This window comes from Haemaphysalis longicornis, unplaced genomic scaffold, assembly GCF_048455015.1.
Source record: "Haemaphysalis longicornis isolate Haplotype H1 unplaced genomic scaffold, Haemaphysalis longicornis Haplotype H1 scaffold_1, whole genome shotgun sequence".
In the NCBI taxonomy this organism is placed as follows: domain Eukaryota; kingdom Metazoa; phylum Arthropoda; class Arachnida; order Ixodida; family Ixodidae; genus Haemaphysalis; species Haemaphysalis longicornis.
The window spans coordinates 132,461,241-132,482,351 of NW_027526203.1; the positions used below are offsets into that span (position 1 = coordinate 132,461,241).

Genomic DNA, 21,111 nt, shown 5'->3' on the forward strand with positions numbered 1-21,111 from the left:
TGACTTTCTTGAAATGATCGACCAAGCATGCGTACGCATCCAGTAATTTGGCCAGACGCCAATACTGGGCCTCTTCGATTTTCCACTTCTGGCGCCCCACGGGCTGCCGGAGGCGTTGTTTTTCTGGGGCAGCTTCCATGGCGTCCCTTCCGGCGCGTTGCCAGATCGCCTTCGATTTCCTCGGGCCGAATAGTCCCGAGCTCCCTGCGGTCTGCCACAACCACCGGGAGCTTTTAGAGCTAAGCTGTATATGGCGAGGACCCTGGCTTCTCTTCGGAGGCGACGATTTACTCGACTCCGCCCTTTACCGCCGACGCCTCTTTCACAAGCGGTACACGCCTCTCCCCACCACAAAATGCGCAATCGGCTGACAATTATCAGCAGTTGCACTTTTATCTCGCTGAGACGGCCAGGTGTCGTTCGCTCGGAGGAGGAAGAGCGGGAGTCGAAGGAGCGTCGGTGCGCACAGAAGCGCGAAAACAAGGGAAAGCCGCTGCCGCAGATGTGCAGCCGCCGCGAGTCCCACCTCGTCAAGTAGCTCAAATCCCTCCAGGACGAAGAGAAACTTGCCCGCTTGGATCGCCGACGTGAGCCAATAACGCTAATAGATAATCTCCCTATAGCAAAACACCACCACAGCAAAACCCACCATAGCTCCCGGCTTCTTTAAAGGGACCCTGCAGCACTTACCATCGACTATTCAGAATGATTTTTAGGGTAAAGTCTATTGCCCCAGCAATCTCCTCCCGCAAGAATTATGAAAACCCGTTCACTATCACCGAAACTGCGCGCGATGAGAAATCGCGAATAACTGTTCCCTCTAAACTGCGCGCGATGAGAAATCGCGAATAATTGTTCCCTTTCAACTCGACCGCCGACAACCACGACGAAAGCTGCGCGCTCTCTCCCGCGGCGTTCTCTTCGGCGGCCTTCGATTATCACCGGTCGGGGAGTTTTCTCCTTTCCTCCGCAACGTGGAGAAGTCTATTTCCGGTCTGGCGCCACAAAACAGCAGGCATGGTTGTCTGCTCGCAAGCAAGCGCTAAGGCTGGTAGGGCGTTTTTGACGCAATCAACGTTTGCGTCAAACGTTGATTGACGCAAACTATATAAAAAAAAATACTATCCGGCGCCTGGTTTCGATCCCTCGACCCTGCGGGCGGAACGCAATGTACATGGTGCTCTACCCACTGCGCCACAAAGCCGACACATAATGGGAGGCTACGAACGCGCCTTATATCCTTGACTCATTCAAACTACGTCAAGAAGCTGCTGATACAACGCATTCACTACCACCAACTCCCCAAACACTAAACGTTAACGCAATACACCCACCCCCTAGCGACGCATTTACTCGAGTCCCCCTGGCGGGGAGATGTTTTTTTTATTGGCCGCAGGTCCGGCCCCTCTACGCCGCCCGAGCGGCGTTCGCGGGGGATGCTCGACCGTTCCAAACATTTGGCACTTTGCCGCAGCAACGAAAAAAGGTCGTTTTGCCGCACGAGCGACGCCGCATCGCGAATTCGCAGTGAAAAATCGCACCATGTAGAACGGGCTTTAGCCTGTAACGCGGGTCTGGATGCACGTTTATTTGAAGAAGTCGGTGATCTTTGCCTGATGTGTGCCACTCAACTGCTGCAAGACAACGATTCGAAGCTGTCCACGTTCTTGTGCACTGCCTCGGTGGCATTGGTGCACCTACTAAGAAAAGTGCGCATTTTAGCTACGCACTGTAAAACACCGGCGTTATGAGGAAGTTGGGACCCTCGGTGCAGCTCGGTGATGTTTTTCCGGTCCTTCACAATTGTTGGAACCGTTGATAGTGCCATCCCTACTCCTTCGCGATGTCGATATGTTTCTTCCCAGCGTCCACTTGACGAAGAATGTCGACTGTTTCTTGCAAAGAAAACTGCCTCCGTTTCTTCTGCTGCTTCTGGAGCTCATCGCACACGTAGAAACAAAAACAGCGGTATGACTAGCGTGGCGACGTAGCTGTGTAGCTGGACGATGGAACAAAGGCGGCGACAGAGGCTAGCATGGCGGCGAGACTCCCCAAGCGCAGGAGATGGCGATAGTATATTAAGGGTCCCGATTGTATAAGTCACCCGTCGCTGAGTATTTTAGATAGAGAAGTGCAACTTCTCAAGGAGAGGGGGCAGAGGATGAGGGAAAGGAGAAGAGAAACGAGAAGGGAATGGGGCGGTTCTCTTGTACATGTGCGAAGGGCACACGTGCTGGGTTGTTCAGTCTGGGGGTGGTATAAATGTGTATCCGTTTTCATAAAAACTTTCAGTTGATAGTAAGCGCCTGTGTCGTTCCCTTTCTCGTCCCTGTGATAAACTTTTGCGCTTAAGTTTCACTCATGGAGATAGTATATGTCTAGAATATACTGGCAGTATATTCTAGGCACTGTAGCGATAGAGCTAACCCGCATTTAGTGTGCTGATGATGATAGTTGTACATGCCCACCATTAGTCGTCGTTCACACCAACACGAGTAATTTCGTACACTCGGAACTGGTTATTTTGAAGTATTGTTTTATATCAGGATGATAAAATTCGATACCTTATTCTGAAATAATCGGTGTTCTGAAATTCGTAGCAGTGAAATATTTTTACATAGAAATTAATGGGGATTTGGCAGGGGGATGTTCAAAATGTTCGTTAATCTCGAAAAATCGTTAATCTGAGGTTCGTAATAACGGGATTTGACTGTAGTCGGTTCAAGTATTCCTGAAAGTGTAATCTAAGCGTCGCGCAGGTTTACTTGCACTGCTCAAACAGTGTTGCTGGGTCCCTTTAATGTTGAAGGCCCCACCACATGCACGCGCAAAATCGACGTACTCGCGTAATAACGTACGCCTGCGGCGACTTCCGCCGCTGCCTTTACGCCGAACGAGGACACCGTAGAGGGCGAGTACCCACATAGGCACCGCAACGCGCGCGTAAAGGCCCAACCACATGCAGCGTACTTTCCGCGTTTTCACGCGTCGAAGTCGTCCCGTGTCGACGCGCGTCAGCGCGCGTCGCCAAAAATGCATGGCGACGCCAGCTGACGCGCGAGCAACGCCGATGTCAACGGAAAGTGGGCGACAGCGTCCGAGTTTTTTGTCAGTCTCATGGTTTGGGGTCATTCCTTTCAGCAGAAAGCATTAATTTCTTTTTAATCTGCGGTAATCGGCTGCCTTGACCACATGGCCCTAACCAGATGGACGCGAAATCATGGACGCGAAAACGCTGTTGACGCCGTACTATAGTGCCTAGAACAGTGCCTTCTAGGCAATATAGCCGTACTCCGCCACGCAGTGTGGCTAGACGGGCTAGACTACCGCGGACTCGGCTTTGTGGCGACCAGTTCAATTACAGTTTAACTGAAATAAATCCAATAATGCTTATTCTTACAATAGTACGCATATTTAATACGGAAACAACTGAAACAGTTCTGGAGCGTTAAGAATTTAAAAGTGTTAAGAATTAGTAATTATACCCGTGCCACACGTACATGAAAAATGACATTAAGTGTTTAAGACATTAAGATAACAAATGTCATTAATTGGGCGGGCCGTGCTACACGCGAAAATGCAAAGGCATTAAATGTGTTAGGCATGATGGTGATCATGACCAAAAAGATAAATTCAATCATATTTTAGAAATCTTTAACGTAGAGAAAAACGCCTTACAAGGGTTAAAACTTTTTTTTTTTCGAAAAAAAAAATTATGAGAAATATTGTGTGTACCCGCCGCGGTGGCTTATGGCTAAGGCGTTGCGCTGCTGAGCACGAGGTCGCGGGTTCGATTCCCGGCCGCGGCGGTCGCTTTTCTGACGGAGGCGAAAAGCAAAAACACCTGTGTGCACGAGATTTCGGCGCACGTTAAAGATCCCCAGGTGGTCAAAATTAATCCGGAGCCCTCCACTACAGCGCGCCTCACCGCCTGCGTTGCGTCGGCGCGTTAAACCCTACAATCAATCAATCAGAAATATTGTTTTCTTAAAAATGGTGTGAGCCGTTCCTAAAAGTGGTTTCAGCATGGCGTCGCCGGCCAGCGGTAGCCAAATTCGAAAAATTGAACTTGAAGAGTAACGCGATGTTCTTACTTTTGCCTCTGTTCTAGTGAACTTCGTCTTCTTCAAAACTTCGCCACCAATTGTGCACAAAAAATCGTCTTATTTCGAAGTACAGCTACATTTCCGCGTCAACACTGGTGCTGAGAGTTTCGTTGGCTTCATTTGGTGCTCATCGCGTTCGAGAGTAGGCAGATTTAAGGCGTTCGCGAAGGTAAATGAGTTGTGCGGAACTCCTTAAACCTAAAATGACATTAGAGCGAATGGCATTAGATTTTTGCGTGTAGCAGCGAATTAATGGCATTAAAACTTAACGCATTAAGCATTAATGCCATTTTTCGTGTACGTGAAAATGCCCGAAGTCGATTATCGGCGGGCCCGGGCCGGGCTCGGGCTTCAATTCATAGGCACGGCCGTTAATAGGTCCGACGTGAAGTGTAGAAAACAGCATCAAAATGAATATTCTTGGTTCATTTTTGTGCGCTTCTTGCTGTTGGTTGTACGCATTGTTTTGAAAACGTGTTTTGCCAGGTCTGATGGTCACTATACTGCAATTTTAATGACATTTCTTGTACTACATCAAGATTAGATGTTGCACCAATTAAAATGTGGCTGCCGTGGCCGGGAATCAAACTCGCGTGCCAGAGAAACACCACCGCTTAGCGACCACTGCAGGTGAAGCATTTCAACGCGCGTACATACTCGTTGATTCAAATGCAGATACAAAAATTGCAACAATACCAACTTGTGGCCGAGACAAACACGTGAAGTTGCCAAGAGTCTAGCTAGCAGGTCATCAAAGGTGATGGTGTCTCTCGTAAGAATACGAGCTAATATTACGCCGATGTGGCGTGAACTGCAGACGGTGACGTGCACTTTTAAATCCTTATTTTTTGCGTTTCAGTTCATGACGTCCTTGTACAGACTAGATGCTCCGTCTGATCGCTCGGAATATAATAAACAAACTTTCTTCAGCGTCAAAGACCGGTCCTGGTCACACACGCGCGGGCCCTCCCTAGGCCAAAAATAAATTACCGGGCCGGGCCGGGCCTGGGCTTGAGATGGCAGGCCCGGGCCGGGCTCGGGCCAGGCTTACTTATGAATGCCCGGGCCCGGACCAGGCTCGGGCTCGGGCTTCGCGAAGCGGGCTCGGGCCTTAAAATCAGGCCCGTGCAGGGCCCTAGTTTAGACGCCATGGTTTCAACTGCGCAAGAAAATACACTGTATGGACGAAAGCGAAGAACGGACGAGACCACAACTGCTTTATTTCTGATTGTTTTCTTAGCCTACTATGTAGCCTGCAGGGCAATTTACCGCTCTTCGTGGGCGTCTGATATGAATGCCAGCTCCTTGGTGGACGACAGCAGCGACGGCATACGGATGCATTTTTTTCCTTCGTGTTTTGTTCGTTTCTTTTGCGTCCAAAATTTCCCCCGCCGTCTTTTTGTGGCTCCTGCACTAACACCACAATGATTCAACAAAACTAACTTGCAGCCACTTGGGTATTCACTGTCGCGACTGTGGTTGCGCACCGAAATTTGGCGACACGATAGCGCAGGTACTCCGCGTTTTTCTTCATACCTTGTAAACGACGACGCGCTATTGGCGGAGAGCGCGACCACGGGCGGCGCACCGAAGCGCGTCTCCATGACGTTGGCTTAGGGATTCTTGCATTTGTCGTCTGCTTCACTCGGGCTCGCTCCCCCTGCTGCTTCTTTGCGCTCGGTTGACTTTTCACGTACGAACCAGATCTTGCGTGTGCGTTACTTTTTGTCATAATAAAAGACTTAAAATCGCATGCACCAGCTCGAGGCGTTATTTATACCACTCCGGAAGAAACATTGCCGGCGTCGCCCCATTCCTTGCGAAGCCGGTCCTGTGCGGTGCGCGAAGAGTCTGAGCTAGGTGTCAGCTTCTGTATTCAGCAATCTTTCGAACAAAGGAAACAGCCAGCTGCTACTAACCGATAACAGCGAAAATGCAAGACGAAAACAAATTCCAGACCTTCGGGGCTGTCGACTTTGGAAGAAGGCATTACGATACGCAATAATCCTACCTAAGGAGATGGTAAAGCAGTTTGTGCAATGTTGCCGAACGCTCGAAAGTATCACATCACTCTACGTTGTCCGCATGAAAGTACGCCGAACTGCACTATGGGCCGCAAAAAATGTAGGTCAAGTTCCAAATAACCTACTGTGTGTAGAGGCGCGTTATGAGGAAAACTTTATCAATTGAGCACAATACCGATAACGTCGGTTCATACCCGCAGAGGCTGTGCTCGTATACAGGGTAGGGCAGCTTAATTAACCGCTTCATCCACAAGTAATCGCTATTTCAACCTCGTCTGATATTTGTAGGTGTAAACCAAATCGTAGAGACTTAGCAGTGACACACCCATTTTTCATTACTGCTTTTCTGTCCTTATAAACGTCAGTACGGAGAGGAGCTAGTGCTAGTCGGTTTTAATCATTTCTGCAAATGCGCCGCCACAACATGTTGCCGCCGCATATCTCTCTTTCTCTCTCTCTCTCTCACGCTAGTCACGTGTACGGTAAAAATACAGTAACGCTATGTTTGTGCTATGCTACATTTCCCACTGCCATATTCTCCCAATAATCAGGTATGCCTTATAGTAAAACTGCACTCAAGAAAAGGAGGAGAAAACAACAGTAACACCGAGCTGTTTAGTGAGCCCAGGTCATCAGTCCACGACAAGAGAGCAACAGTAATTTTCTTCAACTCATGAAACGCCATCCTGAGTATAGGCCAGGGTTTGTTCTGTACGCCTGAAGGGGTTCGAAAACAATGAAGAGCTGCTTGGACATATTCGTCGGTTTAAATTCTTGTTATACTGGAAACCGGCACGCATACTATTTATTGCGTTCGTTAGCGAGTACATCAAGCCTTCATCACCGTAGTCATGACATAACCGTTCGGGTTCAGAGTCAGCTCGTTATGATAACGATGGTTACGATAGAAATTCGGGGCACAAAAGCCGCAAGCTTCGAGTACTCTGGACAACGTTGTCTGCGCCGTTTCGCGGCAGCGTAGCACAAACCCTCTCATTGTATTTGCATGTGATGTGATCCAATGGGTGCACAGCTACCATCGTCCTACATGAGGAGAGCAGTAAAATACCAATAAGGAAGGTCGTCAGACAAGGAGACACAATCTCTCCAATGTTATTCACAGCGTGTTTACAAGAGGTATTCAGAACAATGGATTGGGAAGAGGTGGGCGCAAGGGTTAGTGGAGAACATATCAGTAACCTCAGATATGCTGATGACGCTGCCTTGCTATATAACTCGGGGGACGAATTGCAAAGCATGCTTACCGCACTGGACAAACAGAGTAGAACCGTGGGCATGAAAATTAATATGCAGAAAACCAAAGTAATGCTTCAATAGCCTTGGAAGAGCACAGCGGTTCGAGATAGGTGGCGAGGCAGTGGAAGTGGTAAGCGAATATGTATATAAGCCAAGTACTGACCCCGGATCCCAACAATAGGGCAGAGATAATTAGAAGGATAAGAATGGGCTGGAGTGCATACGGCAGGCATTCTCAGACAATGAATGGCAGCCTACCATTGTCCCTGCATAAGAAAGTGTATAACAGCTGCATCTTACGGCTACTCACCTACGGGGCAGAAACGTGGAGGCCCACTAAAAGAGTTCAACTTTAAATTCAGGATGACTCAGCGCGCAATGGAACGGAAGATGATAGGTGCGACGATAAGGGACAAGGCGAGAGCGGCGTGGGTCAGGGAACAAACGCGTGTTGAGGACATATTAGTCGTAATTGAGAATAAGAAATGGGCGTGGGCAGGGCATGTAATGCGAAGGCAAGATAACCGTTGGTCATTAAGGGTAACGGTGTGGATCCCCAGAGAAGGCAAGCGTGGCAGGGGGCGGCAAAAAGTTTGCGGGGATAAATTGGCCGCAGTTAGCACAGGACCGGGATAATTGGAGATCCATGGCAAAGGCCTTTGCCCAAAGCTGGGCGTAGAGAAGCTGATGATGATGAAACAGCACATGCTGCGGATATGCACCTTCTTGCACGCGGCCATAACGAAAGACAATTTACCGCCTCATAAGACTTTTGTGATGGTGCAGAAAAAATTAGTTCGTTGGGCACAGAAAAAACAGTATTCTGATACAAGTCAACAACAACGAAAGAAATAGAAGACATCCGTTTTAACAGCCATAACAGCGAAGCTGTTTAGCAAATCGTAATGTCCGCAGTTAAAAATACCAAGAAACTGCCGAGCGCGCGCACGTGAGCGCGGGCCTCGCGGCGAACGCACGGCAGTTAACGAAACCAAGAAAATGCTTAGCGATCGTGTGTGCGTGCCTCGCGACGGCCGGCCAGCGTCCCCTGCGCAAATTTGTCAAGGCAAGAATACCCACTTCGGGAGGTTGGCAAAGATTCGTGCGACGAGTGTGTGGCGCATCCCTGACCCTAATCTTCGTTGGCCGCTAAGTTCAGTGGCCCCACCGGGTTCGGTGGACAACATTGTGTGTGGCTGGCGAATAAACACCGCCGAGCACAGCAGCTCGCGGTCAGTCACCGTCACCACCAGCACGCTGCAGGTCGTCACTCGGCTGGAGGGTACCCCGTCCCTCCCACGTTCACGAATGCGGGCCAAATCGTGACAATTGGCAAAAAAAAAAAGAAAAACGTCTAGCGTTACAATAAAGTTCATTGTCTGTCTGTCTGTCTGTCCAGCGTTCGCCGTAATCGTGGCCACACTTGCTCGTAACGAGAAAGACACGTCATAGCGCACGCTCCTCGAAGGTGATGTCCAATGATTTTCACTTACAAAAAAAAAAAAAAATGAAGGAAACTCACACGCATAGCAACAATGATGGAGTAAAGGTCGCTGCAGCAGCGAATTAGAAGCATATCGGCTGAAATCGTGGACTTAAAGGAGTAGTGACACGAAATTTCAAAGCTGAGATAACTACGTAAAATGCTTCCTTTTTATCAGGAGATATCTCCCAGCAAGTTTCAACAGTAGCCGTTCAGATAACATATTTTAAATACATTTTAATCTCTGCCCGCACGAGAAGGCCCAGAGCGGGCCAGCATGACATCATCTGCTACTTGCCCCAAACTGCCGACGTCGCGGCTCCCGTGACGTAGCCGACGCGCTGGCTGCGGTTGGCGCGCGCCTTGCTGCTACACCGTGTGTACACGTCATGCTGCCCAGGCACGCGAGGATGAAGACCTCGGCCGGTCTGGGCGAGCGCGTGCGCTCGCTCGCGCGCGCGTCCTGACCGGCAGCAGTGCGACAAGAATGGTGACGTCGGGTGATACCTCCTGTCATGGCGGCCGCTCGGCGTTCGTTTTGTCCGAACCGAAACTGACACGAATAAACGACGCCGCAAATGATTGTTTCCGCTGCGATCGCCCGCATGTGCCATTCTATGATCAGAGGGCTGGTAGGCACCCATAGCAGCGAAAAAAACGTAACAGGAAAATTTCTTGTCAGTACTCCTTTGAACTGTCGTGATGGTCGCGAAGGTTGCGTACAGCTTCGCTACCTTCAAGTCTTACGCGTTAGTGCGAGTTTCCTTCATTTTTTCTTTATTTCCTGCTGCGAGTTCCTCATCGGCGGCTTGAATGGAGAACAACTTGTTCATCATCATCCTGCTGTGCGATACGTTCGCACGGGCCCGTTGCTTGGTGCGGATGCTGAGGAGGCGGAGAAGCAGTGAAACTTTATTTCATGATAATAATAAAAGAGAGTCGGGGACTGTGGCCCTGTTGAGTCCTTATAACACTATTGAGTTTCACAAGAGCATCTTAAAAATACTTGGGAAAGCCTACGCATATTGAATACTTATCGAGGAGCTCTGAGCGCTGAACCTCGCAAATAAGCTAGAAAGGACGAGTTACACACGATATTCTGACCGATGCTCTGAAGAAAGTTGTTCTCTCTGTCCTCGTGTGTTGCGAACTTGTGCGGTATACAGCTAGAAATTATTCGGAGGTGTGAGAAGCTGGCAAAGTACCTGGATAACTGGAAATACGATTTTTAACGCACTAAGGCACGTAAGATTGTGTACCAACACACCCAGTTTTTCACGTTAATCACTAAGGCACTTGCTTTAAGCATAGGTGTAATATTTGGTATACGTTGTCGTGAAGGAGTACTCTAGGGATTGCGCGATTGAAATGACGACCTTCGGAAGCCTGTTTAGGGCCCCTTTAAGCAGAATGGTTAACTGCCACCTGCTGTGCAGTATTCCTGAAGGGATGCCGCGGCATATTAGTCCGTAAAAGTGCGACACCGGAAACATGCCTTTGTTTGCCTCGTACCTTTCGCTACCTATGTCCATGGCCAACGCTCGTAGGTGGCCGGCTAGTAAGAATTCACGCATCTCCACGAAGTGAATCATGACGAGTGGGCGAAGCACGGGGGTCGTTCTTACCGTAAATCACCCGTGGCATTGCCCACTCGCGCATGTAATTGAGTGATAACGCGTGTGTACAGTATATACAATTCCAATTCAATCCAATTTAATTTAATCCAATCCATTTCAATCCAATCTAATCCAGTGCTTCTCGCGCATGCGCAACACTGTGTACACGGACGCCAAGGGACAAGCCACGGACAAAGCGATGTCCTAAGGTGCTTCGCCCCTAATAACGTTTTTGGTTAAATTTAGCCCTCAAAACACTATTCTGCACACCGTGCGTAAAAGACTATCCTTTCTTTCGTATGCACTTAGCTAATCCGTCATTTAAATACAATTCAAAAAGCGCGCCAGCTTTAGATATGATTGGAACGGAAACACCTTTCCCGGTGCACAGCAAACTACATATAATAGATATCGGCTGCCGCTAGTTGTAGCGGCAGCCGGTATCTATTATATGCATATAATAGATACCGGCTGCCGCTACCGGAGAATGGCAGACTACATGTAGTCTGCCATTCCAGCGGTTCTGAAATGGGTCCCAGCCCTTGGGAGTCCAGCCCGGTCGACACATTCACAGTTCTGCAGCAACCCGCCCCATGTTGTTTCGGTCGACCGTTTTCCCCGCAACCAGAGGGGTGCTTTGTACCAAGCTTCAAAGTTGGGCGAGCAGGGACAACTCTGACAGAATCAAATGGGCGCTAAAGAGGCGAAGACGAAGTAGGCACAAAATAGCTTACTTCGTCTTCGTCTCTTTAGCACCCATTTGATTATCTCCAGTAAGCATGAACCAACTAGCTCAACAAGTTTTGTTAACGACGCTGCCGCTTCCTAGTGGCCTTGCATGCAGGCCGCGGGGCAGTAAGTGCGAGTGACCGAGCCACATTCAAGGACTACACTTCCCAGAATATGCCCCAGACGCGTGAGTTGCGGTCTCTTCAGAAGCTAGCGTAAATTTCATTGCACGTAAGCATGTCGAAGCTTAAAATGAGCTGATGGAGCTCCAGGAAATCCGTTTGTAGGATTGCGCTCGGTATAACACAAAACGGACTGGAAAGAACACACACACTTGACGTAAAGGCTGCGCACTGACAACTCTCTTTTATAAATGAAGTGACACCATACAAACACGAAAGCACAGAGATGAAGGCAAAGGTTGCCGCAGTGAGCCTTTTCGGTTAGAATTGATAAATGTTCCCATTTCTCCACGAGACGCCTGCAAAGCTTCTGTTACAGTTGTCTGCAACGCGTGTGAGCATGCGTTTCTTGGGTTGCATACTCGAAAAGCAAATACCGAAAGAGCTGGAATATATGTGGCCCACCGACCGTATGCAACTGTGCTAAAGTCGCGCCTCACACTGATGAACTGCTTAAACTGAAGTGGTGTGGCACATTTTTAAGTAAAGCGACCTCCAGTCGGGGTATTTTACACATTGCAATACTTAATCAACACCCCCTCCCTGGTCCCACAGGGGTCCCCGCAACATTCACGGCTGAGCACCGTGTGTACTAGATTTCGGCGCACGCGAAAGACCCCCAGGTGGTCCAAATTATCCGGAGCCCTCCAATACGGCGCGCCTCATCGCCTGTGTAGCGTAGGCGCGTTAAACCCTACAATCAATAAATCAATGGCTGAGAACCACTGTCCTGTGCCATAAGTTGTGAAGCCATCGATCAGCGAGCGTGCCAGTGGTCCTTTCATCACCACTTCCATTGACCGATCGCCCCTAGGGTCACGTGGAACCTTAACTGCTGCAGAAAACGAAAATGCGGAACACAGACACGAATTGCAGCAACACCCGGGGCACCGCTGTACGTTGCCGATAATAGTCACAAAAAGTGGCGCCGAATTTGTGCTTCGAAGATTCATGGTTTTTCTCAGCGACTTGTTCAATTATAAAGTGTCTGAAAAGGTGGGAAGAGGGGGGGTGCAAGCGACCGCCCGTTGGAGTTGTCCTGTTCTTGCACTGTTTTTTTTTTTTTTCTTTAAGAAAGTGTTTCCCGCTCCAGGCGTTCCCTGGGTACGAACAGGCCTAGCAATTTTCTAGCAGCGACATAATAGCGCGCGAGCCTCAAAACAACACTGGAGCAAGTTCAGAAAAAAGGCATTCAGGAAACTGACTCCACCGCTATCGAACGGCGTTCGACCAAAGGGTGTTCGATTACTTGTCCTGTACCCTCACCGGCATGCCCTCGTTGCACACGCACACACACTCACACAAAAAAAACAAGAGACATTTACTTCATCACATTCCTGAAAGGCCGCAATCTGAGTGCTTCCGGCACTTGAGCGCATTCAAGAGAGAACAGCGCCCCTTCCTCCGACGAAGTACCCACTGAGAGCTCCCCACGAAGGTGGCTTTCAAGGATGAACACGAGAGATACTGCGAACGACGAAACGCGCAAACGGTGCGCGAATGCCGGCGGGAATCAACGCTCAAGCTCAATGCACAGACAGAGTCTTGGCATCGTGGGCGAACGAGCCCTGACTGGGGCATCCGCGACAGGAGCAAACCAACGTTAACGCAGACTCAGCAACTAAGCGCAGCCACCACGCGTGGAATAAGGAGCCCGTGCTGCCACCTGTGGGCAGCACGCATACTGGTCCTCCCCCGTAGCACAGCTTCTTGGCGCACAGCTGCGGCGGCTTGCACGCATCGCCGATGGACACAGCGAGCCGAGCACTGGCCCAAGTGGCCTTCACTCGCGAAGACACCACGGGGGAAGGTGCAAGTGCAGAGGACATGCTGCTCACCACCACCACGCACTACTGACCTTCGTTGAGCGGGGTGCTGGAGTCAGCTGGGGGACCGTCGCCACGCGAGTGCCCCATCTCCTTCGCCTGTCACGGCTTCTGAGACGCAGCTGGCGCCGCCGACGACGCCGCACGAACGCTCCCCGCGGCCACGCGCGCATCTGTCTTGGGCGCGCGTTCTTTTTTTACTGCCTTTGGGAGAAGATGGGGCCTGGCTGCTAACAGTGCCCGCTCCTCGAATGGAGCGAGAAAAAAAAAAAAAAAAAACTGCCATTTTTGGTCATCCGTTTCTTCCATTGCAGCCGTTCTGCCCTTGTACGCGGAGGTGGAAGGGATTTTTTTTTTTCCAATAGGCGTCCGCTACACATTATTCGACGGCCTCGGAAAGTGTTCACGTACCAAGAGGTGACTACAATCCAATAATACAGGCTTCCGGAGGAGTGCTTTCAAGTTTCAAGTGATCGCCCAATTAGGGCGGGACTCGCCTGCGAACATATCTATGGGACTCACCACTTCCATGACCCACGGGCTTAAAAACCATCGTGCACCCATGCGAAAAGTTTTACGAATACATGACAATTCTCCAAACGGCCTAGTTTGCTTATTTAGAAAAATATGTCACTTCTGCACTGAAATAAAGAAATGTAACTCCCGCTTGCTAGACAGCTACCGCCATCTCGTGAAATCTAGATAAAGAAAAATGCATTTCTTGATTACTTTCTATTTCAGTAAAGAAATGATACATTTCTAAACGAAGTAAACTAGGTCGTTGGGAACATTTTCATGGATCTGTCAAACTTTTCGTATCGGCGCACGATGCTTTTTAAGCCCGTAAGTCAAGAATTAGTAAGTCCCATAGGAATATGATCAGGTGAGTCCCCCTTAAGCCTCGAATACAACGTTGAACAACTGTGAAAATGTTTTCAGGATAAGTTACTTGACCTCATTGATCCTCATCTCCCATACAAAACAATTCCTAGTACACCCCCCACCCCACCCCCCTCGTTGCGCTGCTGAGCACGAGGACCCGGGTTCGATTCCCGGCCGCGGGGGCCGCTTTTTTGATGGAGGCGAAAAGCAAAAACGCCCCCCGTGTGTACGAGATTTCGGCGCACGTTAAAGATCCCCAGGTGGTCGAAATTAATCCGGAGCCCTCCACTACGGCGCGCCTCATCGCCTGCGTTGCGTCGGCGCGTTAAACCCCACGATCAATCAAAATCAATCAATCAGTACACCCCCCCCCCCCAAAAAAAAAAAAAACACGTGGTTCACCAGAGCTATTAAAACTCTACTGAACAAAAGAACGTCTTTTTTGCAGGTATAAATAAAGCTGACACGAATGAAATGTTCTCTGCACTCATGATGCCTTGGGAAAAGAAAAAAAGGCTGAAGATTGAAGACGCAAAAGATGCGTTTTTTTTTTAAAAGAGCATTAAATCAAATGGCAAAGAGGAATGTTCAATACTTCCAATATGAGGTCCCCGAGAAGACATCGCAAATGATATTCAGAAGGCTAATAATCATTTCAATCACTATTTTAAGTCGGTATTTTCTGCACCTATCACAGACGTCCATGTTTTGCCCGATCCCAACTACATGAAATCTCAGTGTCCTATGAAGGCGTGCGTAAACTTCTGTACAACCAAAAGCCAAACTCTGCTACTGGACCCGACCCCATCCCGTGCCAAGTCCTCAAGACATGTGCATCAGTTATTTCTGGATACCTCGTTGTTTTGTTTCCATTATCCAATAGTTCCGGTGAACTTCGTTGGAACTGGAAGACTGCCAATGTCACACCATTTCATAAAGCGGGCACCCGTAAGCATGCCCAAAATTACGGACCGATATCTCTTCCTAGTGTGCGCTGCTAAACACTGGAACGCCTGTTATACTCAACCATTTTTTACTACGTAGACAACAAACAGCATGGATTCCGTGCGGGCTTTTCTCGTGTCACCCAGCTGCTTGAATTTTCCCGATATCTTTTGTTCATTTATTGCCGGAAAACATTGCATATTAGACTAAAAAAGGGTTCGGTCTTACTTGGTTGATTGATTGATTGCAAGGTTTAACGCGCCAACGCAACGCAGGCGATGAGGCGCGCCGTAGTGGAGGGCTCCGGATTAATTTCGACCACCTGGGGATCTTTAACGTGCGCCGGAATCTCGAACGCACTGGCGTTTTTGCTTTTCGCCTCCATCAGAAAAGCGGCCGCCGCGGCAGGGAATCGAACCCGCGACCTCGTGCTCAGCAGCGGAACGCCTTAGCCACTGAGCCACCGCGGCGGGTAAGATGTCTTACTTTGGCCTTCCCGATTCCGTGCTTAACTGAACTGGGCACATAAATATTTGGGGCCTTTTTTCACCCCGATATGGGCCAAATCTACGAACCTCGAATTCGAGAGAAAAAAAAAAACGAAAGTTTGTAACCGGACCTAAATGCAAGGCTGTCAAAGCTATAAGATATGTTTTACACGTCAGCTAGGGGACGTTTATGGCCCCGAGTAATTAAAAAAAAATGTGCGATTAATTTGAGCAATTAAACTAATTCGGATTCGGTTCGTACTGAATTGAAACATTCAAGCTGGTGCGGCATTCATATGAAAACTTCATTGCAATTGACTTTCAACTATGGTACGATGGAGTTTTCAAGGAAAAGCCATTAAACATACGCAACAGCACTTCAAGAACAGTAGAGCTGTACATGAAGAACCGGTGAGCCCTCTTGGCAGCATTAGCAGCTCTTTTCGAATTCTTTCGTAGGGTAATTTTCTTGGGCGCGCCTGAAGACACTCGGGAAGTAAGCAAGCTCTTCATTGTGTGCCGTTCGGACGGTGCCAGCGGTGCCACCGCTCGTACCACCATCCCGCGTGCGTGCAATCCTTCCTTCGCGGGAACGGCCCAAGTCGACCTTGAAGCGCCCGTAACGCTGCTGGAGGCGACACGTACACGCGGGGAGCCAACAATGACCGGCCGGACCCCCCTTTGTTCCCCAACGCGCCATCCCTTCTCTCCACGCAACCCGTGGAAGGCGTCGAAACAAGCCCCCGGGGTCGCCTTCTCCACCGGGCGCCAAGCGATCCCGCCGGAGGAGGCCGCGCGCTCCTGCATACCTCTCATGTATTTTCATTAACATACATAATAAATGTTTTTACCACCACCCCCGGCATTCCGGCCCCAGAACGAAACGGGGAAGAACGCCGCACCCTGCATATTTTCCCAACACGGACCAACGAGCCCGCAACTGCAATCCAGGCTGTTTATAGCAAAAACCCCACTGTTGCTGTTTATAGCAAACAAACCCCCAACAAACAAATTCAAACCCCCGTACTATGAAAGTCTTCGCTTCCCTTTGAAGTTACTGACGTGAACACGAAAATATCAAGCAGAACACGCAAAATTGAAAAATGGTGCTCGTTGAGGTCCAATAATGGCGCGCTATTGGCATATTTCCAAAGCCACATTTCCAAACTTTGTTTTTTTATAACTAAGCAACGCGGCATTTTGACTTGCAAGTAAAGAAATCGCGCTATTTGTGTGTTTTGGTTCACATGTTCGTGTTCGCCGCGTTTCATTTGTCCCCGAGTGTACGCGCGATGAGAGCCGTCTTTGCCATACGGCTTGCAAGGCTCGCTCGAAGCCGTCGTGGGCAGTATATCTGCAGTTCAGTGCTGTGCGAGAGTGGCGAGATTGATGGCGCGTTATTCTATTCCTAATGCTACTACTACTGTCTGAAATGTGTGTGCAGGTTAGCAGAAAGCTAGGATAGGCCCACATACCTGTTTAATGCAGCGCAGGCTGCCAAGATGCCCAGCACGGGTTCGGGCGAGCCCAGCCGTAAGGCAGGGTCGGCCCTCGCCACGCGTGTGCGATCACTCCGAGAGGACGAAGCAGCACCTCAGAACTGATTTTAATGCGTGGGTTTCGGCGATACAACAGACAGTCCTGGTATAACAGTCCTAGCCTTGCGGCAGGGAGGGGTACGTACCTGCCGGCCGTACGCGTCAAGCCCCAAAGCCCGACCGCGCGGGGCAGGGGGAATCAGCAGCTGAGGGACTACGGGTGATGGATTCCGGAGATCACCGGAACACACCACCAGACTGACCGAGCAGCCTATAACAACTCAAATCACCTCCAACTGGACGCCGTGAATATGATCCCGACACAAACGTACCGTGACATCCATTAGACAGCACCGGGAAGGCCTCCACAGTCAATCACACTCCAACGTCGTACCCTCGCTCCCGACAAGACGACCCCGGAAAAAGACAAAAGATTTTTTTTTTGCATTCTTCGCCTGATCACATGACAGCAGTGAGCACATCATTCGGGGACACCCACGGTTTCGAAGCGGAAGAGACATTTTCCTCCTAGGAGCAAATTCCTTAAATGATCCTACCCTACCTCCCTAATCTCATATTCCAACCAAATATCACCCCTGTTTCAGGGTCTGACGAACTGCCCCGGGCTTTTAATTACGATAAGGGTAATAGAAAATCCGGACAGGGCACAAGAAATTGTTTCTTCCGCCAACCGAATGAGGAGGAAGACGTCCGACCCCTTGAGTAGTTTTTACGCATCCGCTGCAGCAACAGGCCGTTTGGCATCTCGCCTGTTCCGTCATTGTGACCTTACACGTACCACGTAAATCGAGATACATAGCCCGACTTGGAGGCGCGAAAGACAGCTAACATTAAGCTCGATTCCAAGATGGCGGACATGGCCCGTCTGCACCCGCAGACCACGGCGAGCCTGTGTCCGGTAACGGAGAAGGGCTGACTGCGCAGCTGATTATCCAACAAGACGAAATGGCGCCTGAATGTCAAACGCGACGAAAAGAGCCGAGATGAAAGACGATTTAAAAAAATTCGCTGTTGTATTCGGATACCCTTTTTTATTCATATGTATTTTTCTACATTCTTTTTCTCAAAATGGGTTCAACACAAAATTAAATCAAGGCGGATGGTAATTTAGCGAGCGGTATGCAGGCCTCTCTTCTGCATCAAACTCGTATAGTTCATAGAAGAGATCATGTACGAGAACAACCCAAGGCAACGCTCTCCACATGAGTGGCCCGTAGCGGAAGACACCGGTCAATTTCGGTAAAACTGTTTACCACAAACACAAACAGTGTGATATTAAAACACAAGCGCATCCTTGCAGACCGCATGATATTAAAACACAAGCACATCCTTGCAGACCGCAGAGAATCGGCGTCAAAATCTTATCACCGGCAGGCTTGGAAACCAGAAACAGCGTTGCGGGAACTTCAAGGTTACTGGAGCATTGCAGTAAGCTGCACAAGGCTGAGGTGGATGGGTGCCTGGCCGAGGAGTCTAAGTACCAGCTTGATTTGCATGTGCCCCTGCCCGAGACGAGAATTGCGCGCCGATTGCTCTACGCCGCGACAACACCTGGCACGACCGCGATACTTTGCCCCGCCACGCGATAATGGCTATTGTGCTGGATATCGCCGTCCAGGTTATACGGCCTCTCACAGTGCCACGCCCCTCTGAGAGGAACGCGCGACGTGCAATCGGAAAAAAGAACCGACAAGCTGCGCGACTCCGCCGCCGATCTTGTGCACACCTCGGAGCCCCGGACACGCCGAGTTGGGATAAGTAACGGCTTTTGCCAGGCGGCGGCGGGCAAAATGGTCCGCGTGGTACAGAATAGAGCACTGTACGGGCCCAGGCTCGAAGCCGTGGGCCTGGCCGTAAATATTTCCGACGTGAAGTGTAGGAAAGAGCATTAGAAATAATGTTCAGAGTTCCTTTCCACGCGCTTCTTGATGTAAGTTCTGCGCATTGTTTTAAACATGTTTTGCTATAGGTCTCATCGTCAATGTACTGTATTTTTTATGGCAGTTCATGTACTGCATCAACATTTTATATTTTGGGGTATAACATACCAAAGATAACGATAACAAGGAATGCCGTTGCGGAGAAGGGATTGTTTCGGACAACCTGGAGCTGTGCACCATTATCTAGGTACACGTCTGTTTTATAGATTGATTGTGAGGTTTAACGCGTCGACGCTACAGAAGCGTTGAGGCGCGCCGTAGTGGAGGGCTCCGGATTAATTCTAACCACCTGGGGATCTTTAACGTGCGCCGAAATCACGAACACACGGGCGTTTTCACTTTTCGCCTTCATAAGAAAAGCGGCCGCCGCGGGCCGGGAATCGGACCCGTGTCCTCGGGTACACGTCTGTTTTACATGTCGCCCCCGTCGAAATACTGCTGCCATGGTAGGGAATCGAACTCGCGCGTTAGACAAACAAGACCACTAAGCAACCACGGCAGGTTCAATGCACGTACATATTCGCGGACTGAAACGCGGCATAAAAATTTTCAGCATACCAACTAGTGCCCAAGACTATACAACGTGACAGCGCCAAGAATCTCGTAAAAAAGTGATGGTGTCTCTGATGCAAGCATACGAGCAATTGTTACGCCGATGTGCCGTGAACTGACGACGGTGGAAGTTTAACCATATTTTTTGCATTTCAATCCATTCAATCAATCCAGGTGCTCCGTCTGATTGCCCGCTACGAGGGCACTCGGCCAAGTATAATAAACAAATTTCCTTCAGCGTCCAAGCCCGGGCCTGGTCACGCACACACGGGCAAATGACCGGGCCCGGGCCGGACCTGGGCTTGAGACAAAGGGCCCGGCTCCGCCTCACTTATGGACACCCGGGCCGGTCCCGGGCTTCACAAAGCGGGCTCGGGCCGGGCCTTAGCATCAGGCCCGTGCAGTGCTCTAGTACAGACTCACCGGCGCGCATCTCGTGCTCTTCACGCTTGGCCATCTCTGCTTCGTAGAGGCCGCCGCCGATGCTCCCGCAATCTATCAAGTGCGAGGTCGCCGGGAACGGGCGCACGACGCGGGGGTGCGGCGGTCGCCTCTTTATCCGCCTATCTTTCGTCGGCTTTCATCGGCGGAGCGCAACTCTCGGGGCGTGCCAGATCCTACCAGCCCGCGCTGCTGCTTCCGCGTCACATTACCTTCCACACAGGAGGCCCAGAAGCGCCGAAGCAGTCTTTTTTTTTATTTATTATTATTATTTGGGAGGGGAGGGGGGGGGGGTTCAATCGCGTCTAATGACACTGTTTCAAGACCACTCTTCAAGACGTCTTCAGGAATAGTGGCATCTCGCAGGAGCCCCAAAAATCGATCAATGTGACTTTTCATTCGGCATTTTAATACAAATTGCGTTCTACCAGTGCACTCGGTTAAGGCGCTATACATGGCTAGCCCGTGAAACCATCGCAGTCCCCCTTCTTGTGACCCACTTACAGCTTTTTTAGTGCTCCCGAAGATAAGAAAATCCGATAAGTGTGCAGCCTGTGGCCGTGCTTGCGGGTCACATACAGGGCAGCTAGCCTGACGTCAGTGCAAGCCAACTATAGCACAACTGCGACCTTCTGCAGAGCTGCATTCCTCGTCTGCAAAAGACGGCTCCCTCGGTGGGCCCTCGCCGTTTTCCCACGGAAGCTAAAGGGCGCGAATCTTGCCGAATGCATTCTCAATAAAGAACGCCTTTGGAGCCAGCAAACAATGCATTCGAGATGAAATAACGTGGGCAAGTTCTCGCGCACTCGCGAACGCGAAAAGGCTTGGAAAGCAGGAAGGAACATTGCCCTTGCATTCGCATCCCATTATTGGGATGCGAATGCATCCCAACTTCCTAGTTCAATTATACCTTGTTTTTGTTGTTGTTCCTGGTGTTGATAAGTCATGCATCAATTACTGTGGTTTCCTTTGAATAAACAGTTGGAAGTTGGCGCTTGAATCTGTCATTTCTTGTCTTCGTCCACGTCTAGTTGGCGCCACGTTTTCTTTCTGAGAAAGCCGTACGGCATTCCTTTGTAGC

The 21,111-nt window shown here is 49.8% G+C and overlaps 1 protein-coding gene across 6 annotated transcripts in view; it reads right to left on the reverse strand.

Moving 5' to 3' along the window:
• The window catches only part of Ctl2 (Choline transporter-like 2), a 164,002-nt gene that overhangs the window by 99,001 nt on the left and 43,890 nt on the right, over positions 1-21,111 (reverse strand). Inside the window, exon 1 of one of the 6 annotated variants that reach the window (XM_077708688.1) lies at positions 20,013-20,132. The exons of 4 other annotated variants lie outside the window; for them this stretch is intronic. In XM_077708688.1, coding sequence (XP_077564814.1) covers positions 20,013-20,046 — 34 coding nt within the window. In that variant the 5' untranslated portion in view covers positions 20,047-20,132. Of the gene's footprint in view, positions 1-13,255; positions 13,360-20,012; positions 20,133-21,111 lie in introns of those variants that run through there. One more of the 6 variants, XM_077708680.1, reaches the window with a different exon arrangement.